Here is a 21228-nt window from a genome sequence, read left to right as displayed (position 1 = left end):
TTATGATAGGAAGGTGAATGTCAGAGCCCTGACTTAAATCTAATAGAAAATCTGTGGATGGAGTTGAAGACAGCAGTCCATAGCTACTCACCACGGAATCTGACTGAACTTGAGCAGTTCTGGGAGGAATGGGCAAATATTCTCCAATGCAAAGTTAGCACAGACATACAAAAATGTGAATGGCTGTAATTGAAGCAAAACGTGGCTCTTCAAAGTATTAAATCAGGAGACTTTTCCAACCCTGTAATTCTAGTAATTACATTTTTTAAACATTTTAAAATGTTATTTTCACTTTGATGACGAGGGTTATAATGTGCACACACAATTCAAAAAAAGTTAAACATAATGAACTTTTTTTTTTTCCAGGGTATAATGTGACTCTTTTAGCACAAGTCGACATGCGTACCTCTAACCGCCAGAAGCTAGTTATTTAGTCTATAGTTTTAAATATGGATATTTTTCGTACACAAACGTGCCACTTTGCTTCAGTAGGCCTTTATTAACCTTAACTAACCCTTTAAGAAGCATTATAAAATTATTATTTTGAGCACAAGTTACATCAATAAAATATAGACGCCTAATAAATAAATAATATAGTTGCTGTTATTATATTGTGAGATCACCTAATCCATCGGTCAATATTCTGCACAGTCAACAATAATAATAATAATGCATTTTATTTTGAATGTGCTTTTCTTAAACCCAACCATTTAGACAAAAAATTAAAAAGATCCTCAGTAATGCTCCATAAATTGACGTTTTATTGCAGGTAAAAAAAAATATATCACATTTTAAACCATTGACAGAAATACAGCACAATCTGTTTCACAAAATACATCAGACTATATTTAAGAATGAAAAAATACATTTCTGCACATTTTCTTCAGGTACAAAGTTATATACTGCTACAGTTGATGTAAACAAAACAATAAAATAAAGACCAAAAAAATAAATACAATCTTTTATAACTTATTTTTACTTGAGGTTGCTGAATGCATTCTGGACACATTTTTTGAGCTCTACCAAGAAGTTATGCAGGAGGATGTTATCTGTGTCTTTATGAACAGGTTCGCAGATCTTCTGTGAGACAGGAAACATCACGGTTATTCTACTCCGGTAAGATGGAGGTATTGAACGGAGGTGTTCAAGAGTTCAACTTACCTCATGATGCTTGTTATCCTCATGATGCTTGTTATCCTTAGGAAGCTTGTTATACGCATTTAAATTCAACATTAGTCTGCCATCTGTACGGAAATCGTCATATTTGGTAAGCCCAGAAATATTCAGCAGTTGATCCTCAGCCTGGCAGAACATATGCTGCAAAGATATTGAAATCACAGGTAAGACCAGGGCTCAAATCCTTTGAATTCAATTATCATCATTATAAAAGCTGGAAAAATATTTCATGCTTCAGCCTCATAAATGCTTCCACATAAGAGACTAGCTTAAGCCCACAAAAATCAATTTGCAGTGTTGTAGTCATCATCTCACCTTAGGGCAGACGCCATTCCCTTTCAGCTCTTTCAAGCGGATTTCTTTCCCCTAGACATAACAGGTCAAATGAATATTGCAATCATGCTCTGTTCAGTATCTGAAAGTATAGACCAATCTGGCTTACTATAATTACCATACTAAAGTTAAATCTTACCTCGGGCTCCTCTGGGAGTCTGCTCAGTGCGGTGTTCAGCTCATCAAGTAACTCTCCCAATAAAAGCGTTTTATTATTTTTCAAAGGATTACCAGAGACCAATACAGCGAACACGAGCAGTAGTACAGTCTTCATAATTTTTTCTGTCTGCTTGGATTTCTCAAGACTTTGGTTGTTTGAAGGCCAGAGATACCTGATTCCCCCTCTGCTGTACGCGGTGTATATATATACGCTCTCAAAAAGGCAAGACTTGGCTATGTAGGGTTTTTTTTGCATCGTAAGCTAAGCACCGTTTATTGGCTGATTATGGAGCGCTCACTGAATATCTTGATTGAGATGTGGTTGATAATGTCTGTCATATTGTCCTGATTTCCTGGAACTGACACTGAGAAACTGCCAAGAAAGATAATGATTTGGAGCCTCTAGATGGGGTGCTGAAGGCCGCATCTTCACTATGTTTGCTTGTGCAAATAAGTTTCACTATTGCAAAATCAAACGATCAATACTGATAGCTTTTTGCTGCAAATCTGCATGTGTTCGTACTTGCTTGGTGCATATAATTAGTCATACAGATGACGGCATCAAAGGTCAGATTAATAATAACATTTCAAATGTATGCTCAAACCAAAAACATTTTTTCTCAAAACTATTACCTTAATTACATTAAACTATAAACTTTTTAGTGAATGAATGTATGAAGTCATTTCCCCTCACGTCCTAGATATAAAACAGTTCATTCATTTTTTCACAGTATGTCTTTTTTAAATAATTTAAAACTTAATACATTAGATTTTGTTGCTTTATTTCTTTAAAATAATGCAACTTGGTTTGATATTTTGATAAAGACTTTTTTTTTTAAGCATTCAAATTAGGGCTGGGAAAAATTATACTTTCTGCGATTAATAGTCATGGCCAGAATTATTGACACCCCTGGTAAATATGAGCAATGGCGGCTGTGAAAATAAATCTGCATTGTTGATCTTTCTGATCTTTCATAAAAAAACTAAATAAAAAAAAAAACTAAATTATAACCTTTCATTGAAGTAGAACAATTGAAAGTGAGGGGAATTCACTTTCACTGAAACATTTATTTCAACATTATGAAACAAATGTTTTTCTTCAAAACATGTTGGCCACAATTATTGGCACCCCTAGAAATTCTTATGAATAAAATATCTCTGAAGTAAATTCCTGTTCATATTTACATTTTTCCATTTTGTCCAGCCATGACTTGTTTCACAGAGGTATAGATATGAGGAAACACAAAGGCCATCAAAGGCTCATCAAAATGAGTAAAACCAAAGAATATAGTTTTTTGAGCTTCACAAAATAGAAAGTGGCTGTAAGAAAACGGCTAAAGCATTGAAAATCCCATCAGGGCAAAAATTAAGAAATTCCAATCAATTAAAGATGTGACGAATCTGCCTGGAAGAGGACGTGTGTCTATATCGTCCTAATGCACGGCGAGGAGGAGAGTTTGGGTGGACAAAGACTCTCCAAGGATCACAGATGGAGAATCACAGAGATTAGTTGAGTCTTGGAGTCACAAAGCCCAATTTTTTTTTTTTTAACTCAAACAACCCCTATATCCCCACATGTTGTTTGGGAGGGTTTCAGGAAAAATCCTCCTTGCTCATCCAGAAACAAACTCCAGTATAATCAGTTGTCAGACACGACTGAAACTTCAGACGGGACCTGGTTCTGTGGTCAGATGAAAATATAAAAAGAGTTTTTTGGCAGCAAACACACCAGATGGGTTTGGTGCAAACAGGGATAAAAAGACCCCATGCCCACAGTTAAATATACGGCTGAATCTTTAACGTTGTAGGTCTATTTTTTTGCTGGAGGTCCTTGTTCAGATACATGGTATCATGGATTCTAGCCAACAGATAAAAATCAAAACCTGACCGCTTCTGCTAGAAATCTTATTATAGACTTTATTCAGAGCAGTGACAGGTATGAAAGCGAGGCTGTGACGGATAGAAATAACGTTTTTCAATGGTATCCGCTATAAAAAGCTGCGTAAAGCTCCTTGATCACTTATAATTTGTCTGTTTGTTTTTTGTCTACTGAAATTTTTGCAGTGTTTAGTCAGCAGAACAATCCAAAATCACATTAAATAACAGTACAACCCAATAATTATGAGCATGACTGTATTTGCTGTTCATAACACAATTTCCACAGCATCTGTCACTTAGTAGATATGCTAATGTGTTTCCCCACATCCTTTGGCTAGTGTTACAGTATATGATCAATCCTCACATAAATACACTGGTATCAGTGATACTGATCTTAATTAGTAAAAAGATTCCATTTAATCAAATATCAAATATTTAACATACAGTCTTTATATTGTTTTCGCATTTATTTATCACATAACTTTATGTAAACAAATTACTAATTTTAATGTTAGGCACAATTACCCATGATTAATTATAGAAGCCTTAACTATTATTCGTTTTTTTTATTTTTTTTATCGATCGACAGCCCTAGTCCAGATATTTTGTGATGCCACCATTACAGATCATGACATGAGGTCACAAATAACTAGATAATGATTCAGAAAGATTTTTTTAATATTTCAGAAAAAAGGCAACTAAATGTACAAGCTAATATTAGTCAAGTTGAACAACATCGTGCCTTTCATGGAACAACAGAACAAATTTGCGTGTACATTTTTTGCGAAACCATTCTTATGTTAATTGTTGTACTCAATTTAACTTGGCAATTAATGCAAGCATGGTTTTGCTTAGAACATTGTGATTTGGTTCGGGGAGTTACAGGGAAGGCTGATATGCCTTATGTTTAGATCATGCCTATCAACTGTCTAATACATTGAGCTTTGATTCTGTGTCACCTCTGAATATAGACTAACAGTCTTTCTTCTCTCATCTGATCTGATGCATCAGTGCAGGTAGGAGTTGAGTGTGTTGATACTGCACTTTGAGATTTCTGAGCACTGATCCTGGTTCTTCCTGATCCTGTAGAAATGCTCCACATAGTTGGATCGTCCCAGGAGCTCGACAAAATCCTCGTCGTGGGTGATGACAAGCAGCTGGAAGTTGCGTTGGCGAGAACGACTCTTGATTATTCTAAGAAACCAAACATCTTTTAGTTGGAAAAAGTGGCAAATGGCAAATAAAAGTTCTCGTTTTGTCATGTTGCTCTTGCTGTAAATACATTTAGTTTTTTATGTTTTGTAAATAAAGACTCACTCCACCAGTGCGTGTGCCAGGGACTCTATATTCTCTCTGTCTAAATTGGTGGTGGGCTCATCCAGCGCCAGAATCCCACAGTTCAGACAGAACGTCTCAGCCAGAGCCAACCGTATTATGAGGGAGGCGAGAACCTACAGACAAACATGCAGAAGACACCTTGTGTGATTACTTTTCATTGGTGTGATAGAGAAACACAAGATGCCAAGATGCACGTAGCTTCTTTTTGACCTTTTGTCCAGCACTGCAACGTCCCCGCATGTCCAAAGCCGTGTCTCCTTTGACCATTACCACTCTATAGTTATAAGTCCTTCTTTTCAGGCCAGCAGAGGAATTCTCATCCACATCAGAGCGAATCTCTACATACTCAATGTCTGTGGGAGATCAGGAGACATACTGGTAAAAGGTCACTATATATCAAGCAGGACTTGAGCAGAGTCATGCAAACAAAGCCGTAACTGCAGACAAACATGTTTAAAGGCAGACCTTGTCCCCTGTATGTGCTCCGCCATAAATCTCTGATGATTTTATTAATCTCCTCCATCTTCATGCTGTGAAACTTCATTATTGTTCTGTAAAAAAAATAATAATAATAATAGCTTCATGAATATTCATATACAGTGAATCTGGAAAGTATTCACAAAGCTTCACTTTTTCCACATTTTGTTAAGTTACAGCCTTATTCCAAAATGGATCAAATGTATTATTTTCCTCAAAATTCTACAACCAATACCCCATAGTGACAACGTGAAAGAAGTTTGTTTGAAATCTTTGCAAATCTATTAAAAATAAACTTTAAATGACATACCATTCTTAATCTGTAGGGTTTAATATGGAGTTGGCCCACCCTTTGCAGCTATAACAGCACAGGGCTCCAGACTAACTTTTTTCACTAGGAGCACAGTGGCCCCCAACTGAAAATTTTAGGGGCAGAACCAGAAAATGTAGGGGCGCACACCGTAAATCAACATGCTAACCAAATCTACTAATTTCCACTGTATTACAAATAGGGATGGGTATTGTTAAGGTTTTAACGGTATTACAACTCTTACCAATACTGCTTATCGATCCGGTACTTTAACGGCATTCTTATCAGTTCTTTTTATTATACTGTATTTTTTTTAATGAAAAAATAGTGTGCAGGCATTCGGAAGGTCTGCTAACATTAATATTACTTAGAAAGAACAAACCTACAAAGAAATCTGATAAAGTAATGAAATATAAAATAACACTGCATAGTTTTCACTGTATAAATTGATAGATTAATGTTTATAAAAGCTGAAGTTATTCATTCAAGAGATGTGAATATTTTCTCTTTGCCTTTTGTTCGTTTCGAGTTAATGGCTCAATCGTCAGCAGGTTTATTAGACGCTGCGCCTTTAAGACCGAATGCAGAACTAAAAATATCATATTCTCCTATTTCTCCAAACTATTTACGCCCATTTACGATATAAACTGTTAAAGTAACTACTCTCCAATCCGGTCATTTTGACACAGGCTATTTGTTTATTTGATGGTTTAGACGCGCACACAAAGTCTACTGTGCAAGTCGGTCCATTTCGTAGCACACATGCATAAGCCGCCTTGAAGTTGAAAACAGCGTCCCTTGTGCGGATTATTGTACATTTAATAGCTCTTTATTATCAAACACATCCCGCAGTTTGGCAACAGTAGAGACTGCAGTTTACAACAATCACTCATTCTGACGTTAAGTTTAGGTTTAAGGAGAAATGACAGGGCAGCTGTGAAGGGAAGGATGAGCTCGACGGAACACGGCTATAGGAATAGTTTTACCTCATTTATAATTATTGGAAGCCGAAATCGAAAATAAATTTATTTTAATATCACAGCACATCCCTAAAGTTTAAGCAGACTAAACTTTTGTGTAGTTCTCTTGGCCATCGTCACTCATTAAGCTGACTGTGGTGTTGTGTTCGCTGTAGCTCCACGTGAGAGAGCTCGCTCGCTTTCTCTCTCTTCTGGATTGCGAATAGCGAAAATGCATCACGGACAAATGGTTTAATATTATCTCATATAGAAACGGCTGGAAAAGATAGAATTTGACAGATATAACGTCTATCAATTATAAATAGTATGTGTATTTTCTTAATTTCTCCAGTACCGACAGCAGGCAAATTTACTGGTCGCACATGTGCGACTGGATGTAAAATTCAGTCGCACACTCTCAAATTTTAGTCGCAAAATGCGACCATTTGGTATAAATGTACATTTTGTGAGGTTTTTGGGCTGGAAATCGTCTACCAAATCTGGCCACACTAATCACACATTCAAAAAATGGTTATTGATAACATGCCTCTGAATTTTGACTTTTTGCACCTTTACAATATTTATAGGCAACTAGTCATCAAATCTTCCGCTCCATGAAACACATTAATGCTCAGTAGTATATGGTTCTTTAATGTATTAGCATTGTCCTAAAATGCGTTCATTTTCAATGTGAATATATGCGGCTGAAACGCGTAGCCAAGTGCATCTAAAACTTTTCAACATTAAGTTTTTAATATAACATTATAGTCATTATGGCCTTTAGAAAAATGTATTCACTGTGGCGCGGCCTAATCTTTTGTCCTTAAAGGGATAGTTCACCCAAAAATGAAAATTCTGTCATTTACTCACCCTCAAGTTGTTCCAAACCTGTATGAGTTTCTTTGTTCTGAAGATATTTTTGAAGAATGTTTGTAAACAAGCAGATAGAGCAACCATTGACTGCCATAGTAGGGGCAAATACTATGGCAGTCAATGGTTGCATATAATCTGCTTGTTTACAAACATTCTTCAATCTTCAGAACAAAGAAACTCATATCGGTTGCAACAACTTGAGGGTGAGTAAATGATGACAGAATTTTCATTTTTGGGTGAACTACCCCTTTAATGGCATTTTTCCCCCTTACATTACTTTTACTTTTATACTTTAAGTAGTTTTGACGCCAGTACTTTTACACTTTTACTTGAGTAAAAAGCTTGAGTTGATACTTCAACTTCTACAGAAGTATTTTTAAACCCCAGTATCTATACTTCTACCTGAGTAATGAATGTGAACACTTTTGACACCTCTGGAATTCACTGCAAATCAATGATAACTGAGAGATAAAAGCCTGCTGTGTCATATTTGACATTTACATTAACATGGCAAAAAATGGCTGAACTATCAATCATAGGACAGAAGATTGTGTACAACAGGTTTTTCAGCAAAGTTTTTGTCATATTGATCATTTATAAGCCCTAGAAATGTGTGTATTAAATATGATACAGTAGGCAATAATATATTCATAAATAGGCATTATACTTATTGTTCAACAGAATTTTACAAAGAATGTTTAGTTTAAGTTATGAGAGAATAAATGTTTTAAAAATGCGCTAAAATGTTGTAACATGTATTGCCAAACAAGCCTTTTTCCCCCAATGAATTTATACCCCCAAACGGGCAACGTATCGTGCGAGATACAAACATTAAAATCAAAATTAAAAGTCATGTTTTTAAATCATTAAATTGTATTATTTGTGTCCTAAGAAAATGGGAAATAGCAATACATAAATTTTTTTATTTATCTTTATGGTCTTGCCCTTTTTAGGGTTAACTAGGTTTTGATATAATTGAAATGTTAATATTGGTGCATCTCAAATATATGTTACCGGCAATGTGTGAAATCCGGCATTGTATAGAATGCCTAGGGCTTATATGTCATTCTGTATAATACCTAGGCAATGTATAGAATGCCTAGGAAAAGTATGCAACGTAATCACAATAAATTTCACACTTTGCCTAAAAACTGTACCTGCTTTTCACACATTGCCGGTAACATATACACTAATAAAGCAATACCACAGGATAATGCAACCAACCTGTGAATGAACATATGAACCATACATGCCTAGCAAACATACACTATCCTGGGCAAAAAAAAAAGTGAGCCAAAAACATGAACATGAGCCTGATGGACTTTTTCTCAAGCCACTTCTTGCTTGACTTGAAAAATAACATCTGATCATTTCTGTATAGATACCAACTTTTCATTTGTGGGAAACAAAGCCATTCTGCAGCATTTTCACTGCAATAACTTTCCACAGTGAAGCAAGCTCACCAATACCAGCAGCTAATAAGGCTCCCCACACAATGCACCTTTTCCTCCATGCTTCACTCTGTTGTAGAGAAGCAATTATTATTATATTATTTATTTTTTTAAATATTATAATAAATGTAGCATCACCATGCAATTCGTGTTTCTTTGAGATTCATTACCCCACATAATCACCACTGAATCAAACTTCCCATATTCTGCCAAAAACTTCATTCGGTCTTTGATGTTTTTTTTCTTAGAGCAAATTTTAAGTAGTGCATTTGCTCACAAATTTGCTAATTTCCTGACAAATAATTTGTGGTTATGACAATTAAAGGTTTAGTGTTTAGCCATTTTCTTTTGCCAAGGAGTGTGTGTATATATATATATTGTGCATATACATACATTTAACAAATAATACACTGGCAATTAAAGTAAACAAAGAAACACTGTTCCGATTTATTAGAACTATTTGTAAGAGAATAATTAGATAAAATGTGAGCAAATACTATCATTTAGACAAATAGGTTTTTTCCCACCCTTTTATTAGAATTGATATTAGGCGAAATCTAGCAACTCAGCATGGTGTGTCCTATCAGATTGCCACACTTCCTTTCCTCTTCTGCACAGTCAGCTGATGGTATCATGGTGAGAAGAACGGGTCAACTGATTTGATGTGCGTTTTAATCTTTCAGTTTAATGTAAAACTAGTATGTTTGCATAGCGTTCTCAAAATGTTGCCCTATGTGACATCTGTTTTTATGCCAACATATTTTTGGTGACTTCACATCCACATGGGAAAGAAGAAGTGTGGTGGTGGTAGCCTGATGCAACCTTGTATTGCCCCGGTAAGGGCAGGTCAGACAAATGGGATCCAAGGCCGGGTTGACAACCACAGTGAGAACGGGGGAAAATGTTGCAGAGTTAGAGCAGGAGGAAAGGAAGGAGGAGGAAGAAAGGGATGTTGATGAACCCCAAGAAGTGAACCCAGTAGCAAGTGACCCAAGAATGGAGTTGAGCCAAAGGGCCAGGAACCTGAAGAACCCACTCCGAAGGAACAAGATCAAGTGGCCAAAGGCCAACTAGGCTGAGGAGAAAGCTGGACGAACATCTGAGCGGGCTGCTGGAAAAAGGCATGTGTGGGTCAGTGGTAGCCAAGCTAAACGTGTTTGGGGAAATCCTGTATGAAGAATGCAGCAACAGGTATGGCGAGGTAACCATCAGAGAAGCCGCAATAAGATCAAAGGGCAGGAGGGAGAAAGAGACCATTGACCTGGTGGCAAGCAGAAGGCCGCTCCGCAAGTGTTGGAGGAAGGCAGAGGAGTCTGAGAAGGAGGGCCTGAAAGCTCTCTGGGATCAGATCAGAAGACGCCTTGCTAACCTCCGGAGGATAGAACGGATCAGAAGACGGAGAAAAAGGGAGAAGGAAAGTATTGAATAGCTCCACTGAATGTGCTCAAGGATCTAGGACTGCGGGGAGCCACACTGAGCAGATCCACCAAAGAGCTCTATGAGGAAGCTGAGAAAGTAAGCCACTGGCTTTGGCTGAAACAACGAGATAAGGCTTGGGGAGTAACATTCAATTAAGTTTTGCTGCAGGGGGAGCAAAGCCGTGCGGTATGCGGTCAGGTTTAGGCCTGCCTCAGGAAAGAGGACACCCCAGCCACCGTTGGAGGTGCGACAGGCCTAAGGCCCAACATATATACGTGAAGATGGTGGTGCAGTGGGTTAAACCACTGAACTGATATGCAGAAGGTTGCTGGTTTGATCCCAGCGGTCACCACCAGTGTGTCATTGAGCAAGGCACTTTACTCCACGTTGCTCCGGGGGGATTGTCCCTGTAATAAGTGCACTGTAGGTCGCTTTGGATAAAAGCGTCTGCCAAATGCATAAATGTAAATGTATAAATGTGAATACCACCTCTATATATATATATATATATATATATATATATATAAAAATCAGTAACACCATATACCACAATATAACATATATATATATATATATATATATAGGTCGCTTTGGATAAAAGATATAAAATATCCTTAATATAAAATATATATAACATATATATATATATATATATATATATATGTTATATTGTGGTATATGGTGTTACTGATTTATCAGTTTTTGTTTGTTTGTTTGACCCTGTAATAAGTGCACTGTAGGTCGCTTTGGATAAAAGCGTCTGCCAAATGCATAAATGTAAATATATAAATGTAAATACCACCTCTATATATATATATAGATATATATAAATCAGTAACACCATATACCGCAATATAATGTACCACAATATAATGTACCACAATACCACCATATACCACATATATATATACCACATATATATGTTATATTGTGGTATATGGTGTTACTGATTTATCAGTTTTTGTTTGTTTGTTTGTTTGTTTTTAACACTATGCCAGCTCCTGTGGCTATTTTTATGGCGAGGAAAATGTATGGTAAAACTGTATCAGTTTTTACAATAAAAATAAAAAACTGAAATAAAAAAAATTCTCACAGGGTTAAAACCAGCACAATCTAATAAAACATGCTTTAATGATAAATAGTTTTGACAGAAATTACATGTTGGTGGATCTTCTAGTATTAAAACCATGTGCGTCAAAACTTGGAAACTTCTTCCAACACTGGAGCTGATTTTATTGATTTATCAGTAATTATCAGTAGAATCAATGTATGACAAGTTTTGGTAATAAAAAAAACAATTTCTCACTTGCAGATCAACACATATTAAGTGTCTGCTTAATCCTCCATACAGATTAGTGCTGGCTAAACCATGGCTAAATTAATCAGTACTTTTTACTTTTAATACTGACGTACATTAGAAATCAAGTAGTTGTTATCCAATGATTGGCCACATCCGGTGTTTGCTAGAAGCAATGTGACAAACCCTGAAACCTTGAATAATATGTTGTGGTTTTAGGTGAGTTGCACAATTTGGCCTAAAAAGGCTATTTCTAGTGCAGTCCAAAATAGACATTATGCAATAATGCAAAAAGCTATTTTAATGATTTATTAATATTCACAATGGAGCAGTAATGAGTAACTAATAGACCACTATGGCAACTGTGTCTCCAGCATTTATTATTTAATATTTGGAGTGAAATGACTATACTGCCAACTGTGATCTATCATTAAGTAAAGAAAAGTCGGTTACACTTTATTGTGTCCTTTTACAGTGTAATTATACATTTAAGTACGGAGTAATATTAATGAACAACATGTAATTACTATAGGGTTAGGGTAGGACTAGGATTTGGTTGAGGGTTATTTGCATGTAATTATGCATCAATTTACTGTTATTAAGTAACGTGTAACAAGGACATTGTACAATAAAGTGTTGACAGACTTTAAACACAGGAAATTGAAGACAAACATCTGGAAACGTCAGGATAAGGCCTATGCACTGTAGATAGGTAGATGACAGCAGAACGATTTAGACACCCACGGTCCTGCTGATGTAATTTCTGTGAAGATGATAGCGATCTAAACCAATGATGAAGACTTCCTCTGTATATTCCTCAACAGAAACCAGACTATGATTAATGATAATGATTAATAATATTATTTAATTAATTCACTGCTTTACCAATATTGAGGAAATTATGTATTTGTGCAGAACAGCAAAAGTAGAGAATGAGAACTAGCAAAATTTGGACAGGACAAATTAATGTAAATTGTAAAAAAAAAATCCACTTAGCCAGTTCATGCAAGCAAAAATCCACATTACAATTTGATCTGAACCAGTATAGTTCCACAAGGAACTAAATTTAGTGTGGAAAAATATCATATGCAAGTGCATTTTCCCATCACAGATCCCGCAATATCCATATAAATAGCTTTTGGTTAAAAGCTTTGTTTATAATGAGGAGGACTTTTAATGGTACAAAGACCATTTAAGACTTATGTGTCAAAAGATCAAAAGAAATGTGATTTCTCATGTGATGAGCCCTTTAAATTACAATAACAATCAAAGGCATATCCTACAAATAAATAATGCTGTCTTCTTTTTAGAGCTGCAACTAACGATTCTTTTTTCTGTCGACTAATCTAACGATTATTTTTTCGATTAGTCGACTACTCTAACGATTATTTTTCCGGATTAATCTTATGATTCTTTTTTACTGATTATTATATTTCAAAGAGGGTAGTGAATTTGTTTATTATTTTAACATGAAATCAATGAATGATAATATTAATTGTATTTCAGGAAGGGTAGTGTACATAGTATGCCATTTTATAATGAAATATATGAACACAAGAAGCTTTTTAAACATAATATATAATGATACTATTCATCATAAAATGTATACAGAGTAGGCCTAATTAGGAAGTTGTTTACTATAGTAGTTGAGTATGATTTACTTATTGATTTGTGTCAATAGTAAACGAAAATGCACTTGTATTTATCTGCAAAAGGTTCACACACAGGAGCTTTCAGCATAGTTTTAATATAGTATAACTAGTCGTCTATTTTGAAGATACAGGGAGTGCAGAATTATTAGGCACGTTGATTTTCTGATCATATTTTTTTTCCAGGCACATTTGACCAATTCCAAACCACAGTAATCCTAATAACTACTATTGATTTAGTATTTAATAATGTATAAGTGATATATAATTGTTCATGAAGGCTGGAAATGAAAAACACCTTATATTCAGGTGTGCAGAATTATTAGGCATGTTTTCTTTTACAGATAAATTGAGCCAAAAAAGAGATTTAACTCAGACTGAAAAGTCAAAAAGTATTAAATGCCCATGAGAAGGATGCAATACTAATGCAATACTAGACATTGCAGTTAAGGCGTGACCATTGGACAGTGAAACGCTCGTTGGGTCAGCAGGATCTGACAAAAACAGGTGGTGAAGAAAAGACACCGGTTAACTGCAAAAGAATTAAGAATTAAGGTGAAGAATTAAGGGTGAAACCATCAGGAACCCTTTAGTCTCCAGCGCCACCATTTTCCACAGCTGAACCTACCTGGAGTCTCCAGAAGTGCAAGGTGTCAGGATCTCAGAGACTTCAGTTAGGTAAAGAATCCTAAAAAATGACCCCCACTAGATAAGAATCACAAGCTCAAGTTTTTGAGCCATATATCTTAACTTTAATGTTACTTTAATCATGCAAACTACCTATATACAGCATGTTATTATGCATATGTGTTTGGGACAGAGGGGAACCAGGTCGCATTAACAGGAGATATATGCAGCCCATAATAAATAAAAGCACGAGACGTACTGGGGTCGGAGAAGAACCCCGGAAAATGTGACCGTCTGTTGCAAAACACGCGCCACGGTTCAGCTGCGCGAGAGAACCATGGAGAGAACACTGGCAGCAGGGTTGCCAGGTTTTCACAACAAAACCCACCCATTCGTTACTCAAAACTAGCCCAAAACAAGCCCAATCGCGTTTCGGGGAGGTTCTCTGATAAACATCGCGTTCGGGGGGTTAAATATGTTTTTTTTTTTTGCAGGGCTGCCTGATAAAATTCTCATTCCCGGGGCTAAATATCACATATTTGGGATCGCTTAAACCCGCGGACCCGCGGCAAGAGTGTAGAAGTAGCCCAATTCCGCGGAAAAAAACGGGACTTGGCAACACTGATTAGCAGTGTGAAAGCTCCTGCTCTGCCACCGCGCGCAGTGTGAAACCGGCATTACAGAGCGAACAAAGCACAGTTTTATTCGGCTTCTGTTTAAAGTACTCCCACACTTTTGAATGTCGCGGTCTGGCTTTATATGATAAATGATCATTTTCACTATGCCCGGGAGCAGAAGCCGCCATTATTCTAGATCTTCTGTTCCATTCTAGAACGTAAATAATGTGCCGCCGACGAGTCGACGCATTTCACGCACGTCCACGTATTTTCGTAGTCGACGTCATTGACGACGTCGACGCGTCGTTGCAGCCCTACTTCTTTTTTTTAATCACTTTTCTGCATTTTCCCCCATGTTCTAGCTTATTCTAACTTTCAGTGATGTGATTATTGTTTGCTCTTTTTTGTTTTTGTGTTCTCTTATGTAAATTGCTTTGTATAATCTCATCTGTTGAACGATTTCTCAGTAGTTTCAGTATAATCACTTTTCTACAAAAATGTGTATTGTGTAATATATTTTGGACCAAATTTTGAATATATTACAATTAGTGCTGTCAAAATTAGCACGTTGATACATGCAATTAATTTTTTCAGTTTAACACGTTCAAATATTTACCACAAATCAACGCAGCATCTGTTTTTTTGTCATCCTTTGGCTTGGGTTACATTCTATGATCACGCTCTTATTCATGTAAATGCTTTTAAACCATCCAAGCGCAAAAAGACACAAAAGGTACAGGTGCGCTTCTGTGAATCTCCTGTCTGTGACACACACACACACACACACACACACTCGTGCACACAAAGCCGCCTCAGACAGCACTTAAACAGACAACACACAAAAGTATGCCAAAATGCCTGTTTTGTTGAGTATCCTCGTAAGTACAGTCTTAAATTAGTTAAATGAAGTCTTAAAAGAATGTAAAGATTTGAGATGTGATACATACAGTGGTGTGAAAAAGTGTTTGCCCCCTTTGTCATACTTAAATGTTTCAGATCATCAAAGATGACACAAGTAAACACAACATGCAGTTTTTAAATGAAGGTTGTTATTATTAAGGGAAAATTAAATCCAAACCTACATGGCCCTCCTGTTAAAACATAACTTAACTGTGGTTTATCACACCTGAGATCAATTTCTCTAGCCACACCCAGGCCTGATAACTCCCACACCTGTTCTCAATCAAGAAATCACTTAAATAGGACCTGCCTGACAAAGTGAAGTAGACCAAAAGATCTTCAAAAGCTAGACATCATGCCAAGATCCAAAGAAATTTAGGAACAAATGAAAAAGAAAGAGATCTATCAGTCTGGAAAAGGTTATAAAGCCATTTATAACGCTTTGGCACTCCAGTGAACCACAGTGAGAGCCATTATCCACAAATGGCGAAAACATAGAACAGTGGTGAACCTTCCCAGGAGTGGCCGGCCGACCAAAATTACCCTAATGCTGCGTTCACACCAAACGCGAATTGAGCGTCAAAATCGCGTCTACCGCGTCTAGTTTCACGCACGAACATTTTGAATACATTCGCGCGTCTGCAGAGAATTGGACGCGCGTAGAAATCGAGCGTTTGAAGCGAAATTGACGCGCGTTCAAGGCACTCCAGGAGAAATATGTCATAAAACACCACTCTGCCTCTTTTCATTTTCATTAAACATATATATTAAGCATTAATAGCCACACAAATGTGGTCCAGGCAACTCCTACATCATCTTCAGTACATGTATATTTAAATATCCTTAAAATATAAAGTTATTAAACTTCTCTTTGCCCTCAGTCAAAACGATTTGGCAGACAACAAATTATAGATTCATGAGAGCAAAGCTCGGCCGTTAGATCTACACAAAACGAACCACTACAGGACATCAGAGCCAGCGGCAGACGCCAGAAGGACTGGCCGAGGAAAGGCTGCCTTCGCCGGGGTTATGAGCAGTGATTGCCCGCGGTGATCGCCTGGATCTCACAACTCCAAAAACACAAGATTATTTTTTTTAAATAGGCGCTCTCTTTATAAATAAACCACAGATTTGAGCTTTAAACAACTACATTCTCACCTGAAAACGTCTTAAAACTACATTTTGTGACACAATAGTACTGTTTTTAATTTATGCAGGGTTTCTCATACACGTCACTTTACCACGTGACAGCAGCGAGCAGGCTCCTGATTGGTTAACGTGGCGCGAATTGACGCCAAAGTTCAAATTTTTCAACTCGGGCGTCAGACGCGAATTCGCTTCAAACGCGTGAATGCACAAAAGCACCATTCGCGTGTAACGCGCGTATCGCGCAAGACGCTCAATTCGCGTCCAATTCGCGCCATTCGCGCGAACTGGACGCGCGAATGAAGCGGATTCGCGTCCTTCGCGCCGCGCGTAACGCGCCTTCCGCGCCGCGGGACCTCCAGACGCGCGTCAACGCGCCTTTCCATTGACTTAACATTGAAATCACTCGCGCCTGACGCTCAATTCGCATTTGGTGTGAACGCAGCATAATGCTGCGTTCACACCAAACGCGAATTGAGCGTCAAAATCTTGTCTACCGCGTCTAGTTTCACGCGCGTACATTTTGAATGCATTCGCGCGTCAGCAGAGAATTGGACGCGCGTAGAAATCGAGCGCTGGAAGCGAAATTGACGCGTATTCAAGGCACTCCAGGAGAAATATGTCATAAAACACCACTCTGCCTCTTTTCATTTTCATTAAACATATATATTAAGCATTAATAGCCACACAAATGTGGTCCAGGCAACTCCTACATTATCTTCACTGCATGTATGTTTAAATATCCTTAAAATATAAAGTTATGAAACTTCTCTTTGCCCTCAGTCAAAACGATTTGGCAGACAACAAATTATATATTCATGAGAGCAAAGATCGCCCGTTAGATCCACACAAGACGAACCACTACAGGACATCAGAGCCAGCGGCAGACGCCAGAAGGACTGGCCGAGGAAAGGCTGCTCTCGCTGGGGTTATGAGCAGTGATTGCCCGGTGATAGCCTGGATCTCACAACTCCAAAAACACAAGATTATTTTTTTTAAATAGGCGCTCTCTTTATAAATAAACCACAGATTTGAGCTTTAAACAACTACATTCCCACCTGAAAACGTCTTAAAACTACATTTTGTGACACAATACTACTGTTTTTAATTTATGCAGGGTTTCTCATACACGTCACTTTACCACGTGACAGCAGCGAGCAGGCTCCTGATTGGTTAACGCGGCGCGAATTGACGCCAAAGTTCAAATTTTTCAACTCGGGCGTCAGACGCGAATTCGCTTCAAACGCGTGAATGCACAAAAGCACCATTCGCGTGTAACGCGCGTATCGCGCAATACGCTCAATTCGCGTCCAATTCGCGCCATTCGCGCGAATGAGGCGGATTCGCGTCCTTCGCGCCGCGGGACCTCCAGACGCGCGTCAACGCGCCTTTCCATTGACTTAACATTGAAATCACTCGCGCCAGACGCTCAATTCGCGTTTGGTGTGAACGCAGCATAAGAGCGCTGCTCCGACTCATCCAAGAGGTCACAAAAGACCCCATATCAACGTCTAGAGAACTGCAGGCCTCACTTGCCTCAGTTAAGGTCAGTGTTCATGACTCCACCATAAGAAAGAGACTGGGCAAAAATGGTCTGCATGGCAGAGTTCCAAGACGAAAACCACTGCTGAGCAAAAAGAACATTAAGGCTTGTCTCATTTTTGCTAGAAAACATCTTGATGATCCCCAAGACTTTTGGGAAAATATTCTGTGAACTGACGAGACAAAAGATGAACTTTTTGGAAGGTGTGTGTCCCATTACATCTGGCGTAAAAGTAAAACCGCATTTCAGAAAAAGAAAATCATACCAACAGTAAACTATGGTGGTGGTTGTGTGATGGTCTGGGGCTGTTTTGTTGCTTCAGGACCTGAAAGACTTGCTGTGATAAATGGAACCATGAATTCTGCTGTCTACCAAAAAAAAAACTGAAGGAGAATGTCCGGCCATCTGTCCGTGGCCTCAAGCTGAAGCGAACTTGGGTTCTGCAGCAGGACAATGATCCAAAACACACCAGCAAGTCTACCTCTGAATGGCTGAAGAAAAACAAAATGAAGACTTTGGAGTGGCCTAGTCAAAGTCCTGACCTGAATCCTATTGAGATCCTGTGGCATGACCTTAAAAAGGCAGTTCATGCTCGAAAACCCTCCAATGTGGCTGAATTACAACAATTCTGCAAAGATGAGTGGGCCAAAATTCCTCCACATCACTGTACAAGACTCAATGCAAGTTATCGCAAACGCTTGATTGCAGTTGTTGCTGCTAAGGGTGTCCCAACTCCCAACCAGTTATTAGGTTTAGGGGGCAATCACTTTTTCACACAGGGCCATGTAGGTTTGGATTTAGTTTTCCCTTAATAATAACAACCTTCATTTAAAAACTGCATTTTGTGTTTACTTGTGTTATCTTTGACTAATATTTAAATTAGTTTGATGATCTGAAACATTTAAGTGTGACAAACATGCAAAAAAATCAGAAATCAGTAAGGAGGCAAATACTTTTTCACACCACTGTATGTGACCTACATATGATAAAAGGTGAGAAAATGTGTGTCAGATCGGCGTCATGTGCAGCAGGTCTTAAAGAATAATCAAAGAATAAAACACTGTTCTTGAGTACAATAACTTGTGTAGCTTTAATAAGGATTCATCTATATTTAATTTATAATTTATGCAGTGAAGTGTTTGATTATTCAATTTCTGTATATTTCCTTTCTGTTAGACCTACCTGAAAATCTTAAAGCACTGTTTACAAGGTTACATGGGTCAAAAACAACGAAAACAGTAACTTTTTGTGCATTTTGACAGAGCAAGTAAAAATCTGAACTGGTCTGACTGGGTCAATAGAAAACATTGAGCCCTGATATATTGAAGGACAGGTAAATGTGGCATTTATTATAATGGGTTTATGTGAAGATTGTTTTAAGTTCACTTAAATAAGTTATATATATTTTTATTAAAGCTTAACAAATGTTAAAAAAATAATAGCTTTTAATTTTACTGAAATGTTGAATGTATATAATTAATATCTAAAATTAAGAAAAAAATTAATTTTTTGGTTTTGGTATCTGTGATACTAGCCTTCCTTCATAAAAAGATGCCATTAAACACATTTAAAATATAGGCTAATGTCTTTATGTTGTTTATACATTAGTTTGGAGATTAACTGTGAAATCATTACAATATAAAAATATATACAGAAAAAATGTGTGATTAATTAGTACATTTTTTAATTGACTGACAGCACTAAATTTGACTCATACTATCAACACCTAAACAAGGCAAGATAACCATTGCTATGGTTATAACAGTAAGTGTTTTAGCATCTTTTTGGGGAGTCCCTGTGACATCAAGCCCACCAGCCAGTGATGATTCAACTGCACCATTAGCGCAAAAAGGTTGAGTCACTTCCTTCAGTCTAGGTAATCGTGCACACGGCCTGTTGCTGATTGTTGCTGTCAGCCGAACCACATCAAAACCAAACCTACACACTCAGACAAACCGCCACCAGAAACTACCCTTCCGAAAACCCCTGATAACCAAACCTACTTACTGGTCGAGGGCCTTATAGTAGATGTCCAGGTCCTTATTGGCCAACTCTGTTGTTCTCATGACAATCATTTTGTCTCTGTAGAGATCCTCAGCCCGGCAATAATGATCCTCACTGAGCTCTTTACGAAAACGGAGGATCTCGTCTTCGTAGCCTTTCTGTCGACCGAGAGCCACACTGCGGTTCTTTTTCAGGTCATCCAACTTTCGCTCCACTTCGCGCCGCTCACTTGACAAAAAAAGATACACTCTTTAAGATACATACTGATCTGAACTCTCACACTTTGTTAAACTGTATACAAACTAGTTGACATTAAAATAATTAGGAGCAAAATGTAAGAGTTAGTCAAAGTGTGTCAGGACTTCCTAGCTAGCACTTGGTAGCTGTATGTAAGAGGTATAATTGATCCCATACTTGCGCAACTGCATGACTTGCATGTTGCCCATCTCCTTTAGCAAGGCCTCGCGTGTCCTGGTCACCTCTTTCAGCTCCTCCACACGCTTCCGTAAGGTCAAGTTATCCTGTAGCCAGCGCTCTTGAACCTGTTAAAAACAAAAATCACACAATCATATATCCTCAATCGAAATGGAAAACAGAAAAATATGCTTCATTTTTAGGAAAAAAAGCACATTGCGACCACTCAGTGTTGGGGTAACTTGAGTTACATAAGCAGATTACTTTTTTCAAGTAACTAGTAAAGTAACACACTACTTTTAAATTTGTTCAAATAAGTAACAAGTTATTGTATTTTTAGAATAAATGTGAGCATGCATTTACTCATCTCACTTGCAAAAAAAAACTGATTCAGTTAAAATCTGTAATTCATCTCAAAATGAATAAAAACAGTGAAATGCAATCTCAGAATATTACACAAACCTGCAATGATTAAATATATTAAATCACACAAATATACTTTTTGTATTTAATCTCACTTTAATAACCAATTTCTTTGTTGCTGACCTTTGATGATCTACTTCAACCATACTTTTTTTTTTTTTATGATTGCTGTAGTAAGCGTGTTGAACTTTCTTCTTCTGCATCCTATTGTTCTTCAATCTATAATGGCTGAACA

General features: G+C 37.4%; 2 protein-coding genes across 2 annotated transcripts in view; both read right to left on the bottom strand.

The window, feature by feature from the left end:
- Positions 1-742: 742 nt before the first annotated feature.
- il13 (interleukin 13) lies at positions 743-1837 on the bottom strand. The gene is made up of 4 exons (XM_079835110.1): positions 1649-1837; positions 1492-1542; positions 1162-1317; positions 743-1080 (listed from the first exon to the last, which is right to left on the bottom strand). The coding sequence occupies exons 1-4, from the start codon at positions 1781-1783 to the stop codon at positions 976-978; spliced, it is 447 nt and encodes a 148-aa protein (XP_079691236.1). The 5' UTR covers positions 1784-1837; the 3' UTR covers positions 743-975.
- Positions 1838-4123: 2286 nt separating this feature from the next.
- The window catches only part of rad50 (RAD50 homolog, double strand break repair protein), a 56548-nt gene continuing 39443 nt past the window's right edge, over positions 4124-21228 (bottom strand). The window contains exons 21-26 of the mRNA XM_079835672.1: positions 20571-20698; positions 20160-20384; positions 5350-5435; positions 5095-5237; positions 4864-4997; positions 4124-4740 (exon numbers count right to left, since the gene is read on the bottom strand). Of these exons, the coding sequence (XP_079691798.1) occupies positions 4554-4740; positions 4864-4997; positions 5095-5237; positions 5350-5435; positions 20160-20384; positions 20571-20698 (903 nt within the window). The 3' untranslated portion in view covers positions 4124-4553. The remainder of the gene's footprint in view (positions 4741-4863; positions 4998-5094; positions 5238-5349; positions 5436-20159; positions 20385-20570; positions 20699-21228) is intronic.

Source organism: Gobio gobio, assembly GCF_949357685.1.
Source record: "Gobio gobio genome assembly, chromosome: 14".
In the NCBI taxonomy this organism is placed as follows: Eukaryota; Metazoa; Chordata; class Actinopteri; order Cypriniformes; family Gobionidae; genus Gobio; species Gobio gobio.
Note: the sequence above shows the minus strand (reverse complement) of the source record. Positions and strands in the feature narration are given on the sequence as shown.

What these genes read in the sequence shown, in the direction of transcription:
- il13 (XM_079835110.1), bottom strand. Translation starts at nt 1,783, where the DNA reads ATGAAGACTGTACTACTGCTCGTGTTCGCTGTATTGGTCTCTGGTAAT. An exon ending in GACTCCCAGAGGAGCCCGAG is followed by an intron (nt 1,543 to 1,648) that starts GTAAGATTTAAC and finishes TGTTATGTCTAG; the next exon opens with GGGAAAGAAATCCGCTTGAA. An exon ending in AGGATAACAAGCATCATGAG is followed by an intron (nt 1,081 to 1,161) that starts GTAAGTTGAACT and finishes CCTGTCTCACAG; the next exon opens with AAGATCTGCGAACCTGTTCA.